We start from the raw sequence: 26665 nt of genomic DNA, 5'->3' as shown, positions 1-26665 counted from the left end.
GGGAGTGGGGTGGGGGGGCTAGTTTCTGGCTGCAGGAGGCTGTGGAGCCTGTGCTGGCTTGCCTGACCGCCCATCTCTCCTCTCCTTGTCTTTGCCTGTCTGTCAGTCTGTCTCTCTCACATGTCCATGCTAATGCAAATGCATTCAAAATGTATCTTTTTCTTTGTTTACGTCTAGGCTGGGGATCACATTACTCACGGTATGATACTATCAGCATATTTTGCAGACGATAAGAATAGTATTACCGCACAGGTGATTGTGCAACATATTGTAGGATAGTCGTCTATGCATCACGGTGTGTGTAAGTGAAGAGAAAAACACATAACCCTAAACACTCTGTATTTACATAAGCAGGATCTACATTGTATTGCTTTTATTCTCTGCACTGTAACAATTTTTCTGTCACCCAAAGTTTAAAAAAAAAGCTGAGATGAAACGGTGTGTTCCGAGTGCAGAGAACAGTTATACACTTTGCATCGTTCAAATGCTGAACAGACATAAACTGGCACACAGCTGAACTGTCAGGAAGAGAACAGTTTAGGCAGAAAACGTCTGTAGCAGAAGAAAGAAACAAGAGACATATTGCAACAATGGTCCCAGTCTATCAGTAAAGTATCACATCCTTCCATAATCCACACTGACCTTTCCAATACTGAACATATAGTCTGTATAAATTACAACACTGCATTTGTGTGGACAGGAGAAGCAGAACCTTTTTGAAAACGCTCATCTGTTTACCAGCGTCTCAACCTCGAACAAACATGGCTGACACACTTCTGCCTGCTGTTGCCTTCAAATCTCTCTCAGATTTTGTATTTAACATTAGCAGATATGCTAATTCTGCTTCTCTGTCGGGCTGCTCAAGGAGCATGACGCACCTTGAGTTTTTGTTTATATTGTTCCAGCTCAAATCACTTGTTTTATATGATATATATTTAAAGTTAATTATTTTTAATTAATTTATTACTCTTTTAAAAAAAAGAAACAATCCATATTCCATATAAAGTAGTTTGCTTTTGCAAGAAGACGCTGACCTTTGTACAGTAAAAGAAAGTCCATACACGAGTGCAGGAAATCTTCTAGGAAAATAAAATAAAGAGAAATATGGAAGAAATTGTGGTAGTAGTTTTTATGCTTAAAAACTCCAAATGAAAATTGAATACAGAGTGGTTGCATTTTTTTCTTCGCTGTGGAGTTCTGGAAATCTGATTTACCCCAGATTTTTGTATTAGTGCTGTTTTTATATACACATTCTCCAGTTTTTTTATGTTAAAAATGAACACCCGTAAATTCCTGACATTTATTTTGAAAATGTAAGAGTTGGAGGAAACAGAGCTTTACCCTGAAAAGACAGTGGAGCATGTCACCTGCCAAGTTTAGCCATTCTATTCAACCACACTACGAGCCAGATCACGGTGGGAATAAACCATTTTTTCATCAATCAACAACAAACAAAAAATCAGAGGATGAGATTTAAGTGTCTTTCTGTTGTTTTGGCATTTCAGTTTGGATGACGCACATTTTTAGAAACAGGAGCTTCAATAAACCGGCACTGTGGACAAAAAACATATTAACAGCATTTTCAGGATTATCTCCATTAGCACGGTCATGATCTCAGTCCAGGGTTTTAGCACCGAGCAGGAAAATGGAGAGAGCAACTAACCCTTCCTGGGAAGTCTCAATCAACCTCGTGTTTCCTGACCTCAGCAGGAAGTGAACTGGAAATCTAGATTTCAACTACTCCTTGGTGTTTTCCCCGGTTGGAGGAATAGACATGATAAACACTCCTCAGAGTGGGACAACAGCCCACTCTGCCCTCCGATACTCTCACAACGTTTCCCTGCTGTTGTGCTCACAACCTCAGGTTTTGTCTTCGGCAGGCATGACAGTGATTACTCACTGTTGTTTGTTCTGCAGCTCTCTGATAACATTTCCACACCCAGTGTAGAGGGTGATGCATTCAGAAATAGCTATGTAATGGCTAAGATGAAAACCAATTAAGTTTTCACTGAAATCAAAATTGAACAGCGTCTAAGTTTCCTAGAGCCGGTAACAGTTTATGATAATTTAGCTGACACTGATTTGCCTTTTTGTTCTTTAGTAACTGCCAATGACAGAATAAAGTACTTACATCATCCATTAGAGTCAGTCTTGAATATTTTAAACTTTGAATTGTTCATAAGTAATAACACACACTCTTGCTCAATTTAATACACCCAATTTTCCCGCTACAGTCTTATTTTGTCTGTATGTATGTATGCCTGTAGCAGCTAGCTATTTAGCAAATGCTTAGCTAATGTAAGCAAACATTAGCTAGATATTGTAATGTGACTGACATTACTGCCGCCTTAACGACTCTTCTTTACCTGTGCTACAGTTATACTGTGTTTTCCCACTCAATATTATTTTCTGTCACTTGTGCCTACAGTGGCTACTGTTTAGCAAAAGTCATTACAGATGTTTAGATTTGCAGTGCAAACAAATCTATTTCTTTGAGCTTGTTTTATCAGTGTGAGAATTGATTTTCATCCAATTCATGGAGGTTGTTTACGTGCTGCTGGAAATCTCACAACACTCGACTGTCCAGCAGAGCTCTTGTGAAATGCTTTGTATTTTCCTGGTATTTTTCTCCCACTATTTTGGTAAAATCTTTTTATCTGTTTTGGTCTGCATGGAAATATGACATGCAACAAAGATCCATGGATGGCTCTAAGGCCAATTCTTGGTTTCAATGGCCATGTGGCCATGCGCGTCTGTGTGATGTCAATTTTCTCATCTGCTCAAATCCGCGAGTGTTAGTAGCAGTCCAAGCGCAGACTGCGCATGTGCTAGAAAAGTAAACGCTTGTTTTGTGCACTTTCTGTATGAACTGTATTCCACATGCTTCATAAGCCATCGCACACTGGTTTTGGAACTTTTTCGTGGTGTTCGGCCAAATACAACAAAGGAGCTCTTCTCGTTCACACGTGTGGACCAAGTCTGTCTACACAGACCCCCAGTTGTAGTATGTATAGAAGTGTGTGCATGTCCACTGTCCACTTTTGTAACTTTTCGAAATATGATCAAGGCTTTAACCCCTTGGCCACCGGGGCAAACCAGCAATCATTTTTTATTGTTAAGAACCGAATTAGAGGCCTCATAAAGTTAATTGCTAAGGTCTGTGAAGTTAGTCAAATTCATTTGGAAGAGGAAACAAAAGGCGGACGGTGAAATGATTACCCAACCACAGTAAATGTTTATCACAGTTAAAAACTGATGGAAAGGATGTCCAGGATGTCCTTTAATGTTCCACTCCGCTACATTTTAAACACACTTTCAACTGTAAACCTTTGCTGACTTTTGAAATAAAACATGATAAACACACCGTCTTTTTTGGCAGAGCACCCTTCTTAAAAATCACTTCATCACCAAACTGTCTATTGATATGCATGCTAAGTACATGTTAAGGACCTCTGAAGCCCATGATTACGTTGGTCTGCTCTATTGTGGTCACACCAGCATGGTTACGGGATGCACAGCCGCTACACTCTCTGCCTCCTAACCTGCATCAGTCTAAATAAAGCAATACCCAAGTTTTAATGGACCACAGATGGAAAACACAGTTCAGGGGCTAATTCATTTTGTGTGTGTGTGTGCGTGTGTGTTCTGAGCAGTGGAGACGAGAGCAGAGCATCTGTTAGCTGTAGAGGAAGTAATTCTGACAGAGAGATGGATAGATGGACTTCACTGTACTCTTTTCACATTCATGCTGCCATACAATGCTCCTTTACTAGGTGTGAAATAAGACTCGTACTCGTATAAGACTGAACGCGTGCACACACACGCACACATAAACACACATGGTTTCTGTTTTGGCGCAATGCTCCCAAGCTCACACTTATTAAATGGTGTTGGTATTGCTGCAGCCTCCCCAGGCCTCTCTTTCTACTGGTGGAGGATATTGTCTCCCGTGTGTGTGTGTCTGTGTGTCAGTCTATGTGTGACAGCAAACCCCCCTCCCCCCCCGGGAAGAGGCCGGATAATGGCGCGGCCTGATTCAGCAAAAACTGGTGGAAGGAGAAAAATAACATAGAGGGACGGAAAACAGAGAGGAGAGCTGCTTTTACCATCACATTTCCAGGAGGAAATAAGCACTTCACTGTATCAGTGTGCAATCTGTGACCAATTACTGTGTGTGCATAAATGGTAATGCTTCTGTGAGAAGAGATGGTGAAATAATGAGGAGTGCATGCTGTGAATCACAGCCTCTTCACCACTCATAAAGCAAGTCTCTCTCACTTTCTCTGTCTTTCTCAAGTGTGTATTACCACAGAGGAAGAATAAAAGAAGCTTTGCTGGTTTAGTTTCTCTGATGCCGCTTTTTCATTTTGCCTAATGAATATCTGTCTTTGTTTTTTAAATATGAAATCAGGTCAGAACTAATCAAACCAACTCGAGACTTCCATAAAGGTGATTCTTTTCTTCCCCAGCATTGTGCGAGATGAACTTATCAGTAATGGATAAATTGAAATCGTGACCATCTGAACTATAAAGACTGAATGCAGAGACGGCCGCCAAGAAAAAAATCACGAGTAATGGAGTACAGAACTGGTTAAAGTCTGCATTAGAAATGGATGCATAAGAGGTCAGCATGAAAAGTATTTTACAAGCTAACCGATCATATGGATAATCCATAAAACTAGTCCGCAAAAACAACCACTTCTCCATGTTCAGTACCCATGACAACCACAACTTTGAATATACCATGTTCCATTAGAAATTAAAGCAGTATGACGCTTCCTGTTGATTGTTTTTCAGTGCTTAGTATCTGATGCTGCTCTTACTTAAAATATTTTAGATCAAATCCACCGTCTCAGATTATGCTTCATGGTTGGTTGAGGTGTTAGTGGGGAGATGGGAGCTGCAGTTCAGGCAAAATACATTTGAAAATATTGACTATTATACTATTATATTGTAGACTTGCGAGAAAGCATTTCTTCTTTTTCTGGTTGTTGACCTTTTGTTTCCATCTGGACCTGAACATATCTTATCAAATAACGTGTTGTGCGAGGGGAGCACAAGTAGATACCGCTACATACAGCAGGAATGCTCCTAGAATTCACTGAGGATATATTACTCAAGCCACAATCAGAGGTGGTCTAGGACATGTGACCTCATGTGACCACATGTGTGTAACTCACCCTTCCTGACCCCACAGATGAATGGCCTTATTGACTCCAGTGGGTGTAAAGGAGAACAAATCTGAAACACTGTTTCAAATAGTTGATCGGCTGAGGCCAAACAAATTGCGTAACGTTTTGAAGCCGGGAGTTGTCTCTTGCTGTATGTTTGAGTGCTAATGTGAGTTTTTTTAAATTTTATTTTAATGTGTTTGGCAGTGATAGATATAATCAAATGGGAGAAAGGCAAGAACCAATCACAAGTGATCATTGTAGACACATTCTGAATTAGGTTGGATCCTTTTGAACCCACTCCTCTAATGGCTCTAAGAAAAACTGTATTGGATTTAATATAGTCTGAAAAAGGACAACTCAATTTTTAAACTACCTCATAAATGAATCTTTACACACACAGTACAGTAAGTCTAGTAGTTAAGTTTATTTGGTGTTTTTGACCGCTAGTAGCGCTATGGCACATTTTTTTTGTGTGTTTTGTTTTTATCATTTGTAAGTATGAACATGGACTTGGGTTAGCAATAAAGATTCCTCCCGTTGGTGTCATGCTTTTCCACTTATCCACAGTTTGTGGCAGTGATGCACAAAGATTTGTAGCTATGGCGGGGAATAAGACTGCTAGCAAACATGAATGTAAACAATGCTGGACCTAAAATATTAAATGGTTAAAATATTGCATGTAAAAGGAAATGCACTAATCACATTTTTTGGCAAATAAATGAAACCTCCCCTTTTGTTTTGTTTTGTAACTGCGATTTTGGTGTGAGATAACGGGAACAGCATGCTTGAATGACAACTTACTTGTCTTAGTCTTACCATATGATTAATCCCATTGATCACTATACAGCAGTGCTTTGAAGCTCTAGCTTTCATGCACCCCAGGATCCTTTTTAGACCAAGCAGGCTACATAGTTACAAATGCATATCAAAAACATACCACCGATGAAAAGTTTCATTCACTACAACACACACACTCTCAATTAGGACGAGAGAGGAGACATTGATTTAATGTAAGTTAGATTGGGGTATGTTAGATAGTGACCAGTGTGGAGCTCGGGGACAGACAGTACATCAGCCCTAGCTGAAATCATACACTGAAATATATTCTGACTGCTTGAATAACATGAGGTGTACTTGAATGGTTTTACCTTGCAAATGATGTGCAGGCTGTGGAGGCTGTTAGAGTGGCAAGATAAATGAAGCACCCCTGAATCTGTTCAGACATCGAATGCTTTAGTTACATTTGCGCACATGTAAAAAGTGCTGTGCCTTATGGTCCTTGATGCAAAAATAAAAATAAAATAAACAGAAAACAAGAACGATCACCCCAGATCCCAGATGCTGAATAAATTCTATTTGGACCATAAGGAACCATTAAAACATGGAAAAACATTGTAAAGTGGAACAATGTTTGCTTTGAGGATTATGAGAAAATCCTCTTGTATAAAACCTGTGTACGTGTGTATGTGTGTGCACACGTTGGAAGCAGTTAAAACAGATGCCTTTGAGTGGTCCAATAGAGGAATGAGTGAAAGGAACTGACTAGCCTCTGATAACACATTCAACTTGTATACCAACATGACCCCCTGGTGGTACACACACATATATTTACACACATACCCAGGTCCCTCTGGTAATACTGACATTCACACATCAGTTTCATTACATTTCATTGCAACCTCGCTGGCCTGCTTTTGAGAATGTGGAGGCTGAGAGCCATGCACATTGCATGCTCACAAACACATACATGTAGTTGGCATGCAGTGGAAGCCAGTTAAGTGCTGTAAGGAAGAAGTGGAAGAAAGGCAACACAGAGGGAGAGCATGAGAGTCCAAGGCAGCTGCAGGACTGTGGCTGGATGCCCTGTGTGTGTTCTCCTGAGGGCTGGCACTGACACCATGAAGCCTGCTGTCCTGGCTAGAGTGGCCCGGGCCTGCCTGGTTACAGAGACACACACAGAGAGGAGGGGTACCCAGGGTGCAGAGGAGTCGCCCAGTCAGAGTTGATTGTTGTGTGACTAATGTCTCTCTCCAGCGTCCATCTGCCGCTGGGCCCCTCATGCTCACATCTCCTCAGACTCACTGTAGCTCTTCTGTTAACCGCTTCTCTTCAGCCATCCCTGATTTTCTTCATTATAAGCAGCTACTAATTCATCACAATCCCAAGGCACATTCATGTCAGTAACATTTCCATCTAATTGATATTCAGAATTTGTCTTCATAAATCCATCCCCCTTAGTTTTGAGTTACATCTAGCTATTACATTACATTGCGCGTGTGTTGGCTCTATCTTAAACCTGATTTTTATCCAGTTTCAATCCACACTTTTACGTTACATGTTTTAGATCCTTTTCGTTTAACTTAATTTTTTATGTGGGTGAAGGATTTTAGTCATCTGACATGGATCTTAAGCTAGACGACTGCATCGACGCTACTGATCACTACAACGGTCCGCCGGCTACGCTAGCCGAGACAACCCTGCCCCATGAAGACTGTATACTCCTTAAGAAAGCGAACAAAAAGATTGCCGACCATTCTGAAGAACTCAAAGAGAAAGACTCCCTCCTGACAGGCTCTATGAATGTGACTTCAGTACTGGTCAAACCGATTGCCTCTCTTAGAGCTACCGCTAACATCCAGGACACAGTGCTGTGGGACCACTCTACCCTTCCACAGATTTCCTCAAGCACCAGTCGACCTGGGCTGAAGTGGTGGCCCGTGGTTGCAAGAGAGGCTCGGACAGGGGCTGCCTCTCCTCCACATATAGGTCTCTCCAACCACTATGCAGCCCTGTCTAACAACAATCCGGTCCACCCAGGGGATGCACCTGCGGCTCCGAGACACCCTGACACTGATCCAGTGTGGAAAGTCCGTTTTTTTCTCCGTTCCCATTGCCACAGTTGGTTGCGGTGCTGGTCGCTTCAGTAGACTCCTTGGCCTCCACGACTGACTCCAGTCCGCCTGCAGGGCTCATGGTGTGTGTTATGTCGATGACTTTAATATTTTCTGGCAAAGAATGTCTTTTTTTATGAGAGACGGACTTCACCCAAACAAACTGGGCTCAGAAATGTTAGATGCTCACATACAGCATGTGGTGCGGTCCTCCCCTCGTGACTTACGTGAATGACAAATCATTCATGCTGCACACCTGGACACACCACCTGTCACTGAACCGAACTCTGCCTCGCTGCCACTGACAACTGCCTCTGCCTGCTGGCATGAAAAGCCGTCTCCTCCAAGCTCTGTTTCAAATGATTTTATTTTGTCTGCAAATCTAGATATTTGCAAACTAATGACAATAGCCAGTGTCCTCCTCACTATAACTGTTTCAGCAAACCCAGGGTCAGTGGTCGTGGTGGTGGGCTACTGAGTGAGGACAGGAATAATTTTAAATGTCATTAAATATGCTTCCTTTGATGTTCTCACTTATAAACTTGGTGGCCTACAACAAACCATATTTGTTTTTTATTATTATGACAGAATTGTTCTTTGTGGTGATTTTTAAATATGGCCACTTTTTTTTAACTTTAAACAACATGTCTATGGGCAAACACATAACCGTGGTCATACAATGGACTTGGTTTTTACCCTGGGTCACAGCATTTCCTTACTGACCATATCTGACCACAAATGTATGGTTTCTAACTGTGAATCACCCGTTTCCTGTACTGCCTCACCAAGCTCTGTGTGTTTTCGCATCCTTAATGAATAAAGTATTTCAAAGTTTTGCACATTGTTTCAGAGCCAAAGCCAACATCTGTCTGATTCCCACACCAACGATCTGGCTGACCACTTCAATCATATTTGCTTGTCATCGCAAAATATTATTGCTCCTCAAAAGGTTAGGCCTACGTCTACAGCTAGCAAGCAGCCCTGGATAAATGACAACATTGGCAGCCTTAAAAGGGAATGCAGGAAAGCAGAACGTAGATGAAAAAAATCCAGTGTCCAAGTCCATTACCTTATTATGAAGGAATTATTATTAAACTAAAATAACATGGTTAAGGATGCAAGAACTATTTTTCTGAACTCATTACCACACATCAACATAATCCTAGATTTCTATTTAAGACTGTGGATCAGCTGGTAAACCCAACCCCTCCTTGTGCCTCAGCTGAAAGTAATGATGACTGTGAATTGTTTTTATCTTATTTTACTGATAAAGTGGTGTCAATCAGAGCCACCAGCAACAGTTTTAACCAGTTTTATCCCATTGACTTGTCTGAGCTTTTAAAAACAGTATTACAAATGAGAGTGTCCTCCAGCCCACTTGATGTAATAGCAACAAAGTTTTTACTAAAAGTAATGGATTCTGTTGGGCCCCATTTGATATCTGTTTTTAACAGCTCCCTATCTACTGGTTGTGTCCCTGATTATTTTAAAACTGCTTGCGTAAACCCACTTTTAAAAAAAAACTGGTTAAGATCCCTCCCTCAACATTTTAGACCAATTTCCAAACTACCTTTTATTGCAAAGATTTTAGAAAAAAATAGTGTTGACACAACTGCTCTCTGTACTGGAAAATAACAAAATATTTGAAAAGTTTCTATCTGGTTTCCGTAAGTACCACAGCACTGAGACTGCCCTGCTTAGAGTCACCAATGACCTTTTAATGTCTGCTGATGATGGCATGCGCTCAGTCTGGATGTATAAATAAGTAACTATTAAATATCTATTATCTAACAAGTTGCAATTTTGTAATTTGAAGGACTAGTGCAGTGCCCGTTCACAGGGGCCGATGTGACGCCTCCCTGTGCTTTTCCCTGTGCAGAGTTTGTGTAAAATGTGTCTCACATTGGTTTCACCCACAACATTAATAACAATGAAACAACACGACAATGGTGGAGATCCTGCTAGATATTAGCGCTTCCTTAGGACCTTATTACACTCTTACAATTCTGTTTCAACACATTTGTCTCTAACGTATATCGAACCTGCATGATGACAAAAACGCCGTTTCAACAATTCACTATCAAAAGGGAGCACATAAGCCCTGCCCTCACAAGCATATTTATTAATTCTGAAGGGTTCGCGTGTCCAAATTGCACCAAATGCGATACTGCACTCCCTTGGGTCTGCAGCAACACAGGTTGATTGGATGAACGGTTCTCGACATAATTTAAATACAAAGAGACACACACACAGATTGGTGCCTTTCATTAGGGACATATTGTGCAATTTTTCTAAAATATAATTTAAAATCTTTCCAACCAAATTATTATTAAACAGCATTTTGGAAGTGTCAGGTCAGATATGACTTTTTTTCATATTCATTTTTTCACTCTTCGACTTGGCACAGATATTAGTAAGCTATCGTTAGCTTTGCCTGTTGGTTCAGTTAGCAGTTCCATCTGGCAGTTAGTATGTTTAAATATGTAGTTACAATATTTAGTAACGTAATCTCTATATAGGAAGTAACTTGTGTGGTGGAATCCATTTGATATATTGATGCTTAAATAAGTAATAATAAGGCTTTGAACTTTTGAACTGATGAACAGTTGGTGCTTCCTGCATTTTATTTGAATGTGATCTCAATGCTCTGGTTGATCAGCCGCCTTGTGGAGAATGTAGCACAAGCTGCCAAGAAATAAGTAAACCATTTGTAAACATCACACAAACAGGAGCAGCACTTACACAACAATGGGATTTATTACATACACACATTTGCTTGTTTTATATGTTTAGATAGATAGGTAGATAGGCGCTTTATTCATCCCCGAAGGGAAATTGCACAGAAAAGTTGTGTATATTTCTACAGACTAGTACTGTAGTTTTGCATCAGTTTATGTGAACTACTAACCAAAGCAGAGCAGTGAAGTATAATACTATCACCTACTCAGTTCGGTGTTTGAAGGCTGTTGCACCATGATAGAAGAAGCGCTGTTGAGTATATACAATAAAGACAAAATGTGCCTGTGGGAGTTTAAAGCCCATTGAATCTAAACGTGTGTGGTTCATTGTCATTGCTTTAGCATAGGCCTTGAAAGAGGTTTAATGGTCTAATGGTTTGTGTTCTGAAGTAAATGCAGGATTTTCAGATCATGCAAAGAAGATATTCAGTTCTGGAAGAACAAATCTTAAAGCTATTGTCTTGGCTTTGAAGCTGAAAACACTACAATGAAATTGCCATAGAAAGTTGTTGTGGTTGACTGTTGACAGTTACTTCCGATTCTGAGTCATGTTTCTGTACTGACGAATGTACTATTGATTCTCCTTTTAGCTCTGTATTGGTCACCACCAGCGCCTAAGGAAAATCTGTCTCTTTAACAGCTTAATGCTCCACTATGTTTGCGAGCTATAGTTGCTGATGTTGTTTGGCATTTATGGGCAGGTAGTGTTAAGGAGGTTTATCAGAGCTTTCTTGAAGAAAACAGCTGCTTGCCATGTTTGGAAATAAGGTTAATGAGAATTAAGTTTGCAGGCCACAAAAACTAAAATAATGAGCTAAAAGACACTAAAAGACTTCATAAAGCTGTGGGGAATGAAACCCCTAATAACGCTGTTGTGGTCGATGTGTTAGATTTAAAGATCCATGTGGATGTTTTGATCCTTTACTTCCACCATTCAAACTTCTCATCAGTGAAATCATTGTATCATGAAGCTAAGATGATCACTGCCTAACCTGTAAAGAGCGATAATTCACTTTGACGCACAAAGTTGCATATTCACAAATGCACTCACACTCGGTGTAGAGGAAACAAATCTTTCCCCTGGTGCTCAACCATACAGCCCGCTGGATGAATGAATCCTTGTTTAAATGGAAAACTGCTGGGGGAGGGCAGGAGGGAAGCGGGGAAGAAAGCTAGGGTGGGAAGTTAGAGAGGAAACGGAAATGAGGGTGAATGGAATAAGCATGAAGAGAGAACCAGAGGACAAACTCTAGTAAAACCAGCAGATCTCATTCGTTCCACATGGCTGGGAGTCTAAGCCAACGGATGTTTTCTTGCAGCCTTGCAGTGTTTTCCCCCAGGTGTTAAAAAGCGTTGAGTTGGGCCCAAGTGTGCGTACAAGGTTCAAATGTGTCCAAAGTGTTGCCTGCTGCTTTACATGCTTCAGTTGCATGTGTGCGCGTGCACACTGTCAAGAGCAATTGTGTTAAAATTAGCCAGGCAGACACACACACACTCAGTATACACACATACACACACACACACACACACACACACACACACACACACACACACTCAGTATACACACATACACACACACACACACACACACTCAGTATACACACACTGACATACACTTCACACTGCAGGCTTGTGCAGGCTGTGGCAAGGGACAGAGCATGGGAAGTGTGAACAGTAGAAGACCAGACAAAATGACATGTGTTCGCCCAAGGAGCTGGCACTGTAATTGTGTGTGTGTGTGTGTGTGCATATGTTGGTGTGTGAGCGTGGTGTGTACTGCGCCAGCCCTGCTGTTTACCGTGGGGGATTTTAGAAGAATTGTAGGCAGCTGGCAAGCCCCTTCAGCTTCTCTTTTTTTCTTCCTAAATCTGCTAGTAGCTGTGTGTAGTAGTGGTGTCTGTCTGTCTATCTGCCTGTCTGTCTGTCTATCTGCCTGTCTGCCTGTCTGTCTGTCTGTCTGCCTGTCTGTCTGTCTGTCTGTGTCCGTCAGTCCCTCATTCACTTGCTCCACTTATGTGCATGTGGATTTGATGTTGGGCTACCATAACAGTTTAACAAAATAGGCAATTTCCTACATGAAAAGAAGCAATAATTTCCCTTTAGCAGCTGGGATACAGGCCTACTGTGTGTGATCAGAACTTGAAGCTGCACTAGAAAACATTCTCTGGGAAAATACAGACTTAATATCAGCGTGAATCAGAGGAGAGCGGCCCATTTTCATTTTGCCCTGTTTTCTGAAATGAAATTCTGGGATGTGGTGATGACATGTGTGAAATCCTGGGGAAAGCTTGTAGACCTGACAACTTATAGTAAAGTAAAGTAGGTAAAGTGTCTTCCATTTGAAATAAAAAAAGCCCCTTAGCATGTGGCTTGGGTTGCCTTGTGAAACTCTGTTGCTTTGTGTTGCTGGAAATTAAAATTAAAACTGTTCTATTGAAGCTGTTAAACATTTTTACAATGCAGTGCGTTGGAGCCACAAATGTTTGCACAAATGGCACGAGTGAACATTTAAAATCGTTATGAACTTTAGTAGCCAAGAACCATGTGGCAAAACTATAGTTGCTTGCTAATACAATACTTTCTTTGATTTTCTTTGTCTTTTTTTTCCATTTTAGGGTTCCTGCTGTCTGACGTTGGATTGCGGGCCATCTTCATGAGTTGTCTACAGTCTACCAGATTTGTTTAGTATTATTTTTATTTAGCATTTGGCATTACCAGTGTCGAAGCATCAGTTAGCATTAGCATTCAGTTTCTTGTTGACCCCAGCTGGCTGTCATCACTGCGAGTTAGTTAATGCCATTGGTATTAAAGTTACTTTGAGTTTACTATTAGCTCTTCACAGGTCAGGTAGTTAACGTAGCTGCTGGTATGGAGCGCAGTAGCTGGAGCGGAAGTGAGAGTGCAGGGGAGGACATGGACAGACTGAGTGACTCAGGAGGGGATAAGACCATGGACGGGGACCCTGAGGGGGTCTGGAGCCCCGACATTGAACAGAGCTTTCAGGAGGCCCTGGCCATCTACCCGCCCTGTGGAAGGAGGAAGATTATACTGTCAGATGAAGGAAAGATGTACGGTGAGTGATGGGAGACGGAAAGAAGTTGGGTGTAAACTGCTATGAGTCACTGAAGAAGGGAAGCTTTATTTTATAAAATGCCAGAAAATAGTGGAAAAGCAATCATGATCAAGATGACATTTTCAATTGGTTCATTGGTTTTGTTCAACAGTTCAACAGTGTCAAAACCAAAATATTCAATTGAAATGATTGTGATGATGATTGTGTGATGCACTGTATTTGTTTGAGTGTTTGACATATCCCTGGTTGCTAATCTTTATCATATAGGAGGGATATTTTAAATGAAGTTCAGTTTCATTGCATAGCAGACACTTTTGTGTATTTATATGAACCATATTTAAAGAGTGTGACACTATTTAAACCAGTGATATAAACACATCCAGTGATTGTCTGCGCTGTGGTGTGTCAGACTGTGAGAATTATAGGTAGACGACTGTGTGTGAGGGCCGTCTCACAGGGCCTCGAGTGTCAGAGACACAGGAAAGAAAGGTGAACTTTAAAAGAGAGGAAATAGAGGTGAGCTATAGGTGCACCATGTGTATGTGTGTGCATCTGAGAATGAGCGTGACACTGACAGAGTATATGTATTTATGTGCGTGTGCGTGAACTAATAGAGTGATGAACAGATGGTCCTCTGGGTGCCACCAGCTGCGCTTCCCTCCCTCTCTCTATCACTCTTTCACATTTTTTTCTTCTCATTTTCTCTCTTTCTGTATGCAGAGTGCACTCTAGTGATTTCTTTATGATACTACTTGACTTTTAGGCTTCTGAGTATTAAATTAAATCCCTTGCACACTTGCTGGAGTCATGCCTCAAGACCTTGATGAACACACTCTACATTGCCAAAAGTATGTGGACACCTGAAGATTTCAACCAAATGTATACGCTGACTCTCCCATTCAGTCATTGTAGCATTAATGAGGTCAAGCACTAATGCTGGGTGGGCCGCTCGCAGTGTGTGGCGTGTCATCCAAAAGGTGTTCAGTTAGGTTGAGGTCAGGCCTCTGTGCCGGCCAGTCAAGTTCTTCAAAACTACTCTTCAAAGCTCCACTAAACAATGTTTTTACATTAAAATGTGGGATGTGAAAAGTGTTGCTTGTAGGACAAACCCACTTGAAACTTCAGTTGTAATGTCATTTTGTTTATTTTGATTTTACGCCCACAACGTTACTGTTTTAGTTCACTCTTAATGCTCTCATCATCCTCATTTCCAGCAGCAGCAGGAGCTGTAATCAGTGAAAAAACCCTCTGTGAATGAACTCACTGTACACTACTGGTCCAGCACCAAATAATAATGATAATTATAATAATTATAATAATTGGAAAAATGCTTTTCTAGACCCAAAGGGCCGAACAGCTGACAAAGTTGACCTCTGGCTTATGAACATAACGGGGCATTTAACAACTAAAAAGCCAGGTATTTCCCTCAGGTGTGGTTGTGTGACAATTCCTAAAGAATCCTAATGTTGGTCTGTGTCTGTTGGATGTATAAATAGGCAACTGTTTTCTAACACGTTAACCTTAACACCATTATATGGTGATAATATGTCAATGTTGTGTTTACAGCTTGTTCCACAGCCCCCAAGTGGCCAAAAAATATAAATTAATGTAGCTTTGACGACCTTAAACCAAACTATCAACTAAAATAGCAGTGCATACTGCAGCATTTTTCTCTTCATTCGAACAAAGGGGGCCAAAACAGATAAACAGTCCCAGTCCACAAGTGCACAACAGTATGTTATGGACATGTGTATCCACATACTGTTGGCCACAACAACTGACTTGCTGACATACAGAACTGATATTTAAAATTTTGTGTTATTGATCAGTCACCAATCAATCAATCAATCTAACTCTAACAATCTTCTCTGCCTCTATGGCATACTCAGCACTGTTTGTTCACCTTGTTGACCATGTGTCCAGGTTGTTGACACGTTTATCACTGTGACCTAATTGAGTTAGACGGTGTCTGTTTCAGCAGCAGAGCAGGAAAGGCGAAATGGCGAGAAGGGATGAGCAGCGTTTGGCGTAGAGACCAGGGGGTTTTAATTGTTACTAGAACATCTGTGCAAACTAGAATTATGAGACAGCATCTAGTTTGTTTTTATTTTTGGCTCATAATGCATACAGAATAGGACATGTTCACATTTTGATTCATGAATGCTGCTTCATTCTTTTGCAAGGAAAAAGCACAATTATGTCTTTCTACTTACGTTAAAGCAACATACTGTACGCACAAACTTACTTGGCATTATTTTCTTTGCTGTTCAATCCAAACCCCAGTGTCATTAATGGTGGTTTTGTGGTTTCAATGAGCATCATAGTAAAGGTAAAATGAGTGGTGGGTGAGTATTCCCACAGAAAAGAAAGAGGTAATATCTAACAGGGAGAGAACCTATGTGGATCTAAAATACCCCCCTTGGCTACAGGGAAATGGACTGAAATAGAAAAGAAGAGGTGGAAAATGTGCAAAAGTGCTGGGAGGAACTTAGTGGGAGAGAATCGTAGAAAAATCTGAAATGGATGCGTGTAAAAGGCAGAGAGAATGAAAAGGTGAATAATAGTGCAATTATCCTTTGCAAAGGTACAGCAGAGGTACGACATAATGGCCTGTGGCTTTGTCCCCTACAGAAACATCATATGGATCTACTAGACAGATATGAAAGTCAGTATACAACCTTCTCTGTCCCTTAAGCTGCGATCAGGGACATGTTCAAAACAGATGTATTACAGAAGGCTACAACATACTGTGAACGGTAATGGAGGAAGTGTATGCTGCGGCAGTGACGCAGACTACAAAAATCTCCCATCAACATCTTCAGTACAGTCTTCATCCACTGTTGTCATATTGCATAAAACATGCCTATGTTCCCTTTTAATGAAAACTGAACCTGAATTTCCTCTAACTAGAGGCGTTGCGTCACACCCTTCATCAGGGCTGAAAGGGCTTATTTTCAGTCTGCATGCTGACAATGTCACAAAAGAAACTTAAGTTGAACTGGTTTCTCAGCTCTGAATTTCATTTATTTTGAAGGAGCTAATGCAAAGACATTCTCTTAGGTGAACATGTGAAAAATCAGTGGATTTCGCCTTTATACAGTTCTTTTTGCAGGTCTTGGGGAATACTACTGCACGTGTAAACAGTTGTATAAAGCCTTTAGTGGGTCCAGAGGGAGCTACATGAAAAAACATTGCCTCAAGTGATGTCACATAAGTCGATTGGGGCTGAAGAGTACAACTTTGAAAATAAAATTAGTGGGGTGTGGAGTTTGAAAGGAGGGAGCTTACCAGAACTCTGTAACGCCCGCCCTAGTCTGTACATTAGTCGCTACTGGTTTAACACACCCGAATCTAGGGCCAATTTGTCTGTGCTTGCATTGCATTGTGGGTACAGAAGGTGCCATTTTTTTTTTTTACAGGGAAGAAGAATGTGTGGAATAAAAAAGGTTACTGCTGCCGCATTGGTTTTGATCCTTTAAAAAAACAAAAAACATTTCTATCGGAGTACTCAACACAATCAAATTTTCTAACTCGAATCTATGTTATTTTAAGTAGTACTGAGCCTCAATATTCTTTGAATACTGTCTGGTATGTATTCAAAGACTTGATTAAAAGTGTGAAGTATCTAAAGTAGGCTTCAAATGTGTTTTACTGATTATTTGTTCCGAAGTGTCCTTTCAGAAACTTATATATCTTATTTGAGACTATATTTTATTTTATTGCAAACATTAAGCAGTTAAGCATATTTTGTTAAACCTGGAATCATTTTTATATTTAGTAAAAAAATGCTCCACTGTGTTCACCGTCCAGTCACTTACACTGTCTGTCTGTCAAAACAGCTGTCTGCTGTTGCTCAAAACAGGGTTGATGAGATCAGATGAGACTGAACCAAAACAGTAAAGAAGCCTAATGTTGCTCTGCGTCTGCTGAATGTGTAAATTGGCAACAAAAAAAAAAGGAAAGACACAAGACGGGTGATCATGTGATCCATGGTTAAGATAAAAAATTGTTTTAAATCAAAAAGGGTCAAAACATGTTGATGGTCCCCAAACGTAGGTAACGAAGAAAGTATTGTTTTGGGGTCCGTGCTGAAACTCAGTTATTGTATTGGGATTTGCCTTGAATGTTCAAGTAATACCCAGCCTTAAATGAATACAGACGCCACGTGTTTGCTCAGTTTCACATACAGTTAATTTCTATGAACCTTAAGGTCCTCTTAAGGATTATAAAACTAGTCACAGAGAACATTCTTCAGGCACTTACACACACAACAAGGGGAAAGGTCTTCATCTGACCCAAGTATCCCAAGGTTTTCCTTTATTCTCTTTTTAAATAAGTCACATTTGCAGCCACTGTAACTGCTGTTGGCTGATCTTTTTTGTTAGGTTATGTCACCACATGTTGTACTCTGCAGGTGACATCGTCTGGCAGCAAAAACATATCCAGTGTTCAGTTACTTTTATCAAAGGAAGTGGCAGCTTGTTTGTAAGAAATGAAGGATTAACTGTGTGCAGTAGGAGGAGCGATGATGTTTTGAGCCATTGTACCTTAAGAGACCTTAAAAGTGTGCCAGAAACTCCAATTAAGACAAAATCCACAAGAGATGTCTCATTTTTGAATGCTGCATGATTGACAGGTTGTCTTTGGGAGGAATCCCGCTGAACTACTTAAGTTGTCCTGTGGATTTTGAAATCAGCACAAACTCCTACCTGCCATTTGATGAACCCAGGCTCCGGGCCAGAGTTTGGCCCTTGTGCTCTCTGAGGTCTTCCCGGGGTACACAACAATACCTGCCACAGCACTGCAGCCTTGTTAGCGAGCACAGTCAGCAAGGCTTTGGACTTACTCTGAAAGGGTTTTTGAGCTATTCTGTAAAGCAGCTGAAGCTCTTAATCACTCTGCTAACTGAGAGACAGTAAACTACTACAGTAATGCTTCTTGTTTTTTTTAGAAAACAGGACAAAACAATGTACAGGAAGCGTCTGTGCTCTCACAATGCCAAGAGACAAATCATTGATGTTTTGTTTCTTGTGTGGTGTTTGCATGCTGCTGCCTAGTGGAAAGTATTACATTTCAGTCACATGTCCTCCTCTCATCACCTCATTTGGACCTCATATTCACATTCACTGTAAATTCAGCCACTTTTTGATTTTGATGATATTGTCGCCTCTTGTCTGCTTCATGTTTTTTGTGCTCTTTCTTGCTCTCGAGTCTTCACTGAGTACTCCCAAAATCACAGAACTGACATGAGAATTCTGTGTTTTTTCGAGTGCGTTGTCTCCCTCAGTATCTGCTTGCACACAGAGTGGCTTCAGCCTGGAGACAGAGAGAGGGAGAGCGGGGGTGCTTCTGTTCGTCACGGTTAATGACCATCTGACTTTGGCCTTGAAGTCTTTCACTGGGCAAGTGGAGAGGGAGAGAGAGAGACAGAGAGAGGAAGAGGGAGGGAGCAGAAGGGAAGCCCATTCACTATAAGAGGGAAAGAGGAGGGGGGGAAAAATAACAGCCAGAACAGAGGATAGATGGATGGAGGGAGCAAGGGTGTGTGTGTGTGTGTTTGCTGGAGAGTTTTTGAGAAAGAGGGAGGGCGAGAGTGAGGGATGTGTGCCGCAGGGTTAGTGAAGGATGATAATTCACCGTTAAGCCTCCTAGAAAGACCAGCTGGCCCCTCTGGAGTCAGATGTCAGCCTCCACAGCCAGGACTCACTCTGTGAGTGTGTGTGTGTGTGTTGGCACTCATGCATGTATATATGTGTGTGTGTTTGCATGTGTGCTGCTTCAGTGGCAGCTTTTGACTGCTAGAAGGAAAACACCTGCATGGGGAGCTGTAGATTTTATCAGTCTAAGCTCCCTATCTCCATGAGAGTGGGATTGGTCAGAACACACACGCACAAATACACATGCACACACACCATCTGCTAGTTAGTTAGGGCTATTGTTGCGAGCCATTTGGGTAGTGTGTAGAGGTTTGGCTTTGTGCTGATCTTGACCATCAGTTGGCCAGCTGGCCTGACTTTGGTTTTCCACTTGGTTGGAACAGAAAACAGGCCAGGAGACGAACCAAACTAAGCCACAGAGCCCCAGACATGCTTGTTAGCAAATGGAATAACAGTCAAATTACATAATTTCATAAAATATTTAACCACCATCTTTGAATTTTGACACACACACTTCTCTGTCACAGGTTTTCTGAATGTGACGCTGTTGTTTTCTGCTTCTTTTCTCTCTCTCTCTCCCTCTCTCTAATCTATACTAGCCAGGTCATGCTGAGTCTGCTGTGCTCCCTATTGAATGGGTTGAATTATTCAGCATTGTAAGCGTGTGTGTGTGTGTGTGTGTGTGTGTGAGCGCGCATATGTGCATAGCATGGGTACAGCTGGGCTGCTGGTTCCTTTAATCAGGGGACGGCCGGTCTGCATGAATGCCTGTATTGTTGGGTCATGTGTATTCAGGGCCATGGCGTGTGTGATGCTGTGTATGTGCATGTTAGTGTGTGTATGTGTGGAGGGCTACAGCAACAGGGGTATCGGTGATTACAACACTACTTTGTGAAACTGCACTCACAGGGTCGCTGGGTCAACAGCACTAAATCAGGCACTAAGTTGTTTGTCGGGGTCATATGATTTCTGCTTGTGTGTGTGTGTGTGTGTGTGTGTGTGTGTGTATGTTGCATGCATGTTTCATCAGTATGTTCTGTGTCTTTTCCCTCCAGGTCGAAATGAGCTGATAGCCAGATACATCAAGCTCCGAACAGGCAAGACGCGGACAAGGAAACAGGTAATAATGGGAGTGTGCATTAAATCCAATCATACTGTCTACAGCATACATCACAGCATATCACATTATACAGATATAATGAGGGAAATGGTGCTAACCGCAGTGATCAAAAGAAAAGCTGAACTGTAATGGTCAATGGTTTCGGCGAAAAATGAAAGCAATTTAAAGCTGCACTTAAGATTAGATGTGTCCTTTTTTTTTTATCAATCGGGAAAAACTTGAAAGGTGGTCTTACTTAATACCATAAACAAAATGGTTAAGTGATATTTTGCAAGATCTGTGAGGTTATCATTTGTTTGGTTTTGATTTTTTAATTTTTTTTATATTTACAAAAACATGTAGAATATTTCCCAAGTTTGCACAAAATGTCACTTTCCTGCTTACAGAAACTGTTTTAAACAGTTGCCTTTCACACTTTACAGTATTAAGTTCAACTGCAGCCCAATGCTCTGCACAGTTGCCAGCAACAGCTGGCTGTGTTGGCAGCCTGCACTTTCCCTGAAATGCACACATTTGCATCAGTGTTTTACTGGTAAAGATATTATAACATAATTAATAATAATACATAATTTAAAATGCACGACAACCAAACATGACTTCTTTGTACTACTAGAAAGAGTCAGGCAACACAAGGTTACTGGCTATAGCTACAGTTAGCAGCTACACTAAACATGCAATGTTAGCAACCATACAAGAAAATCACATTATTACATTGCTGTCCATATAGTAACACTTTTACTTACTGACACTGATGTCACTGACTGCTCAGAGTTATGGGTGCTAATGGAGCCCAACAGCTACCGTGTGTAGGTGATTGTGATTGATTTCTGTGGAGTTCTTGGATTGAAGTCAATTTCAGAAGTTCATTCATCATGGTTGTTGCACCCGAGAATGCTGGTGTGCTTATGTGTAATGTTATACAGCAGAAGCAACTTAGAAATATTTCTGGGCTTTTGTGCTCTTCAATAGTATGTTCTATTAAAAGATCACTGTTTACCCTGTGAAATACATTTGTTTTCGATTTCTTGACAGAACATAGGGTGGCACCATCTGTATGTAGTGTCATCTTAGTATCTTAGTTCTTGGCCCATGTTCCCAGGTGTCTTTTTGCTCTCTCAAAAGATGTGCATAGATGGGTCTATTCACTGTTGTCAGGGGAGTAGTTTGTGTGTGTATGTGTGTTTCCTTCCAGTGTGGCAATAGTCCTTTCATAACCATGGCAACTCACTGTTTGGTCATTCCTCTTCTCTTTTCTACCCTCCAACCCCCTTCCTCCTCTCCTCTCCTCTCCTCTCCTCCCCTCTCCTCTCCTCTCCTCTCCTCTCCTCTCCTCTCCTCTCAGGTATCCAGTCATATCCAGGTCTTAGCCAGAAGAAAATCCAGGGAGTTTCAATCCAAATTAAAGGTAAGGAGGATTGTAATCCAGAGCATTTACACTCAGTGTTCGGTGGTTCTTTGAAAAAATCCTCCACCTACAGACACTTGAACCACTTTAACAGAAACCATAAGGAAAAACAGTGTTTAATACATTGACAAACAAGGGATTTTTGGACAGTTCAGTGCAGCAATTGGCACCATGAAAATGTAGAACATTGCTGTTTAAATAGATAGGAAATAAAGCTGTCCTGAAGCATATTGAGGCATCATTAGGAACCATTTTACTTTCTCTACTTCACCACATAATGCACAAAAGCAATCTGAATTCTCTGTCTGTCCCTTGCTTGTTAACGTTTCACCGTGGCTGGAAGGATGCCTGTCACAGTGACTCCAGTATCCTAGGTGTCTAATTGGGCCCGCTAAGGTTTTTACCCCCTTCCCTTCCTTCTTCTCTTATAGCCATACATACATTCATTTGTTCTTCTCCTTTTGCCTCCCTCTTCTTACACTGTCTCCACCCTCCTTTTGGTCTATTAATCTCTTACCCTCCATGTATCCTCCTCCCTCTCTCCCCCTTTCTTTTTCTTCCTCTCTGTTGGTCGTAATTAACTTAATATAAAGCAACAAAGGAGCGCTTGTTTTCCGCAAAGAGCAGTCAGAATGCCAAATAGAAACAAAGCGAAGCTGAATTGTTTGCTGTCAAAAGAAATTACAGATGTTTGATTAAATTATCAATTTAAATAAAGGTTATTTGAGTCAATATAGATCGATCATACAGGATACTAAAGTGCTATTGTTGATTCAGTATATGTGCATAGTCTCTTCAAAACTATATTAGGAATCACATTCTGTTGTAAAAATGGTTCAATGTAGCAGAATGGAAATGTGTCATTATACACTTTGTTTAATAAAAAATATTTTGTAACGTGAGATATTCTAAGCTACATACAAAATGGGGGACGCAACCTAAATTCCTCTGATATTTACATTTGGGCATGTCAACGTTGGACTGTTCTGTAACTGAATAAAAAGGAAACGCCTAATATGATGATGATGCGATCCTAGCTACCACGTTTTGACTTTTTGAAAGACAGTATTAATTACAGCTTTTTATTATAGAGTAGATCATTATGCCTACAGCTAATTAAAAGTGTCATTATCAATCAATCTGTGGAATATTTTTATAATCAATTTTAATTTCCCACAAAACCAAGGATCAGTGTATTGATCCTAGTATTGTGTGTGTGTGTGTGTGTGTGTGTGTGTATCCACAGACTGATATCTGTTCTCCCCCTGCCTCTAGACTTTCATTATTGTCCAGAATCTATTAAAACACATCCATCAGCCACACTGTTGCACCAGGTGACATGTTCTTCCATCACCGTGAACATGGGCATTGTATTTATTTGGAGTCAATCTCACATATGCCGACCTTCCGTCCCAAATGTTCACTATGGCACCAAATGTGTATTCATCCACATCTGAAAATAGTCCCCAACAAATGCACCATTTACTCCTGTTTTTAGTAACACTTGCTAAAAACTATATTGACCACCATATGAAACTTTAGATTTGTGACCCGGTTTTAAAGAATTTGCGGCTTCATTGGAGATGAACGGTCTGAGAGTCACAGACACAGGAATGTAGGTGAAAAGTACTGAGAGCTGGACTGACACATTGCTTTCTGTCTTTTCATGGGACTTGTTGGCAGTAAGGAAAATATAGAATAACACCAACCCGTCTTTCAGTAAATTAATTACTTGATTAATAAATTATCTAAAAAAAAAACTAATGTGATAAATGGATTTTCTCAGCACTACATATCATGGATTTACTAATAACACATCGAAAAATGCTGTACAGTCATTCTGTCCAGTGGAACGTGATGTAAGAGCCTTTCCCTGCTGCTGAATTTCACATTAAAACCAAAACATATGGGTTGGTCGTTTCAAAGAAATGAGTTCAGGTCAAGGATGTTATCTAACCCATATGGTTCCCGGTATTTAATATGAAAATCCAACATAATTCCCATCTCGGTATCTCCTATAATGTTATTACCTCCCCTAGGAGGAGAGATTTCTCTCAGTGCCAATTAACTTGAGTGAAGCTGCCAATTAGCAATTCTCCAGTTATTGCAGACTGTCTAATTCCATTTCATTCAGCTGTTTTTGAGTTTCATGTTGCATTGATTTCAGATGTTACAAATGAGCCTACAAGTTCAAGCTTACTGTAAATCTTCAACATGGAACTTTTTGCCCTGATCCCCCGATCAATGATGTTCACTGTGGTGTGTGAAGCACATTTAGATCTGCTGCACGCCTTTGTGTTCAACGCTCAACACTGTTGTTGCTATGACTTCCACCGTCCGCCCACCCCCACCCCCCACCCCGGGCCACAAGCCAGATCACCACACCCAAACATACAGAGAAAGGTGTATTCACTAAATCATCTTCAATATACCTGAGAGCCAGCTTTAGACAAAACAGGGAATTTAGACATGAACTACACATATGGTCGCCCACTGATTACTGTTGGATTTTTGCTGATGATTGAATGACAAAGCAAGGTCAAACTCTTTAATTCCATGTTAACCAGGTGAGCCACTTCCAGCAGGAACCTTTTGGTATCTAAAAGGTTAAAGTTGACAAGGCCTTACCCTTACCCCCCCCCGGCTCAGCCTGGGGAGCTCTGATCGTCAAGATCATCATCAAAAGCATTAAACTGTTGCAAATACTTGAGTGTCCTGTTTTTTTTTTGGAGTATTTACTGATATTTCCTGCAGCTTTTTTAATCAGTGTCTTATCATTTGTAAATACGTTTTAGCTCTTAAGTTCCTTTAGAAGACACAAACAAAGCTTCCAATTTCTAAGTGCCTCTGCTGTTTTCCAGTGTTGTACTGTTGGCAAATGAGCTGCTCCATATTGGGCAGTTTACTCAAATTGCTGTATTACAATTTGTATAATCAGATAGTATAAGGAGGCGCCAATGTCCTCACAACCAGTCAGATAATTACAGCTAGGAGGAGAATGACAGCTATTATGATTTTTCCCTTCAGGCCTTTGGTAGCAATGATAATTCAAATTGTTCTTCATAACTTTTGTTTTTGCCGCTGTGCAGTGCCCTGATATTTGCTTTCACTTTGGGTTTAGATTGTATAGGACCAGAAGTGTACTCATGATGATGATGATGATGATAATGTGTGTGTTTGTTGCCGTGCAGGACCAGAATGCTAAGGAGAAGGCTCTGCAGAGCATCTCCTCTATGTCCTCCGCTCAGATTGTCTCAGCCACCGCCATACACAGCAAGCTCCTGCCTGGAATAGTACGGGCCAGCTTCCCCAGCAATGCACAGGTAACACACACACACACACACACACACACACACACACACACACACACACACACAGGAGACACAAGAACAAGAATAATAATTTTTTATACAATCTGGTGGCCACATATGCTGAGTTTGAAGTCCTGGTACACACACCAACACACAGACACACACATTGTATTGCATTCATGGTATACAGCCTCAGTCCAGTGTATTAAAGTGTGTGTGTGTTTGTGTATTTTCAGCTGTGGCAGGGGATGATTCCTGGAGGACAGTCCAGCTCTACCACAGAAGAGTAAGTCACACTCTAACCTAGTTACTGATTTTCAGCTTTGAATTGTGTCACTGCTTTGATAAACTGAATTCAGTTTACCCTAAAGGCTCAGCTGTTCTAACTCTCTTGGTAGCCGCTAAGCTAGTTAGTGATCTGCTTTTGTTTTTTTATACCTAACGTATGTGTGTAAGACAACATTTCAGACTGTCACTGTTGATAACTTTACACTTTACACCAAGTGGGAAGGAAAAGGGCAAAGTCCACCTACATCGTTCAGTGATGACTGATGATGAGTGATGAGTGGTTCCAGGTTATAATGGGTTCAACATAATGTAAACATTTGTTGTTGGTACTGTCAGTTGTAACAGTGCAGTGGGCCCCTGGCACGTTAATGGTCACCTATGTAAAAGACAGAAAGATGTGATTGGCCGGGGACAAACGTATAGTTGTGCCATGGTAATCATCCAATTATCTGTCATGTTTCACACTTGGACCATCTGAAGTGACAAAACACATTCATGACCTCAAAATGCACACCAGGCTGTGTCTGTTCATGCATCCATCAGGCATGATCTCAGCTGATATGTAAGAAACCAAATTTGGTGGTGTTTCCATATCTTGCATTCGTTTCTGTTCACATGGCTAGTGAGGATCCTTCACGCCCTTTTGGTTTCATTTCCAGCTGCTGTTACATGACCATGTGACGATGATGATAATGGTAGTAAATGGGGCTGGTATAGCTTTTACTGAACTCAGAGACGCTCTTGACCTTGTGCTCCTGCTACTGTTCATACAAGACAGCGAACAGAGTTCCTCTCTGTATAATGTAGGTACAATGTGACTGGCCCTACTGTGTCTGTCTTCTTTCAGCCCTTTTAATGCCCTCCTGTCTGTCTGTCTGTGTCTCTGTTTCTCTCAGCATCAAGCCGTTCTCTCAGCAAGCCTACTCTGTGCAGACAGCAGGGACCACCACAATCTCAGGTGAGAGGGACCACGGTACAATTATCTCCTTTCTGTAAAGCGAACAGGCG

The 26665-nt window shown here is 41.0% G+C and overlaps 1 protein-coding gene across 1 annotated transcript in view; it reads left to right on the top strand.

The window, feature by feature from the left end:
• The window catches only part of LOC119893864 (transcriptional enhancer factor TEF-1-like), a 47158-nt gene that overhangs the window by 3541 nt on the left and 16952 nt on the right, over positions 1–26665 (top strand). Inside the window, exons 2-7 of the mRNA XM_038706235.1 lie at positions 13419–13876; positions 20589–20653; positions 21996–22058; positions 25250–25381; positions 25606–25655; positions 26554–26615. Of these exons, the coding sequence (XP_038562163.1) occupies positions 13672–13876; positions 20589–20653; positions 21996–22058; positions 25250–25381; positions 25606–25655; positions 26554–26615 (577 nt within the window). The 5' untranslated portion in view covers positions 13419–13671. The remainder of the gene's footprint in view (positions 1–13418; positions 13877–20588; positions 20654–21995; positions 22059–25249; positions 25382–25605; positions 25656–26553; positions 26616–26665) is intronic.

This window comes from Micropterus salmoides, unplaced genomic scaffold, assembly GCF_014851395.1.
Source record: "Micropterus salmoides isolate LMB-PRFRI ecotype aquatic unplaced genomic scaffold, ASM1485139v1 Ms_hic_scaffold_8, whole genome shotgun sequence".
Classification (NCBI taxonomy): Eukaryota; Metazoa; Chordata; class Actinopteri; order Centrarchiformes; family Centrarchidae; genus Micropterus; species Micropterus salmoides.
The sequence above is the reverse complement of the archived record's forward strand: the minus strand, read 5'-3'. Positions and strand labels throughout refer to the sequence as shown.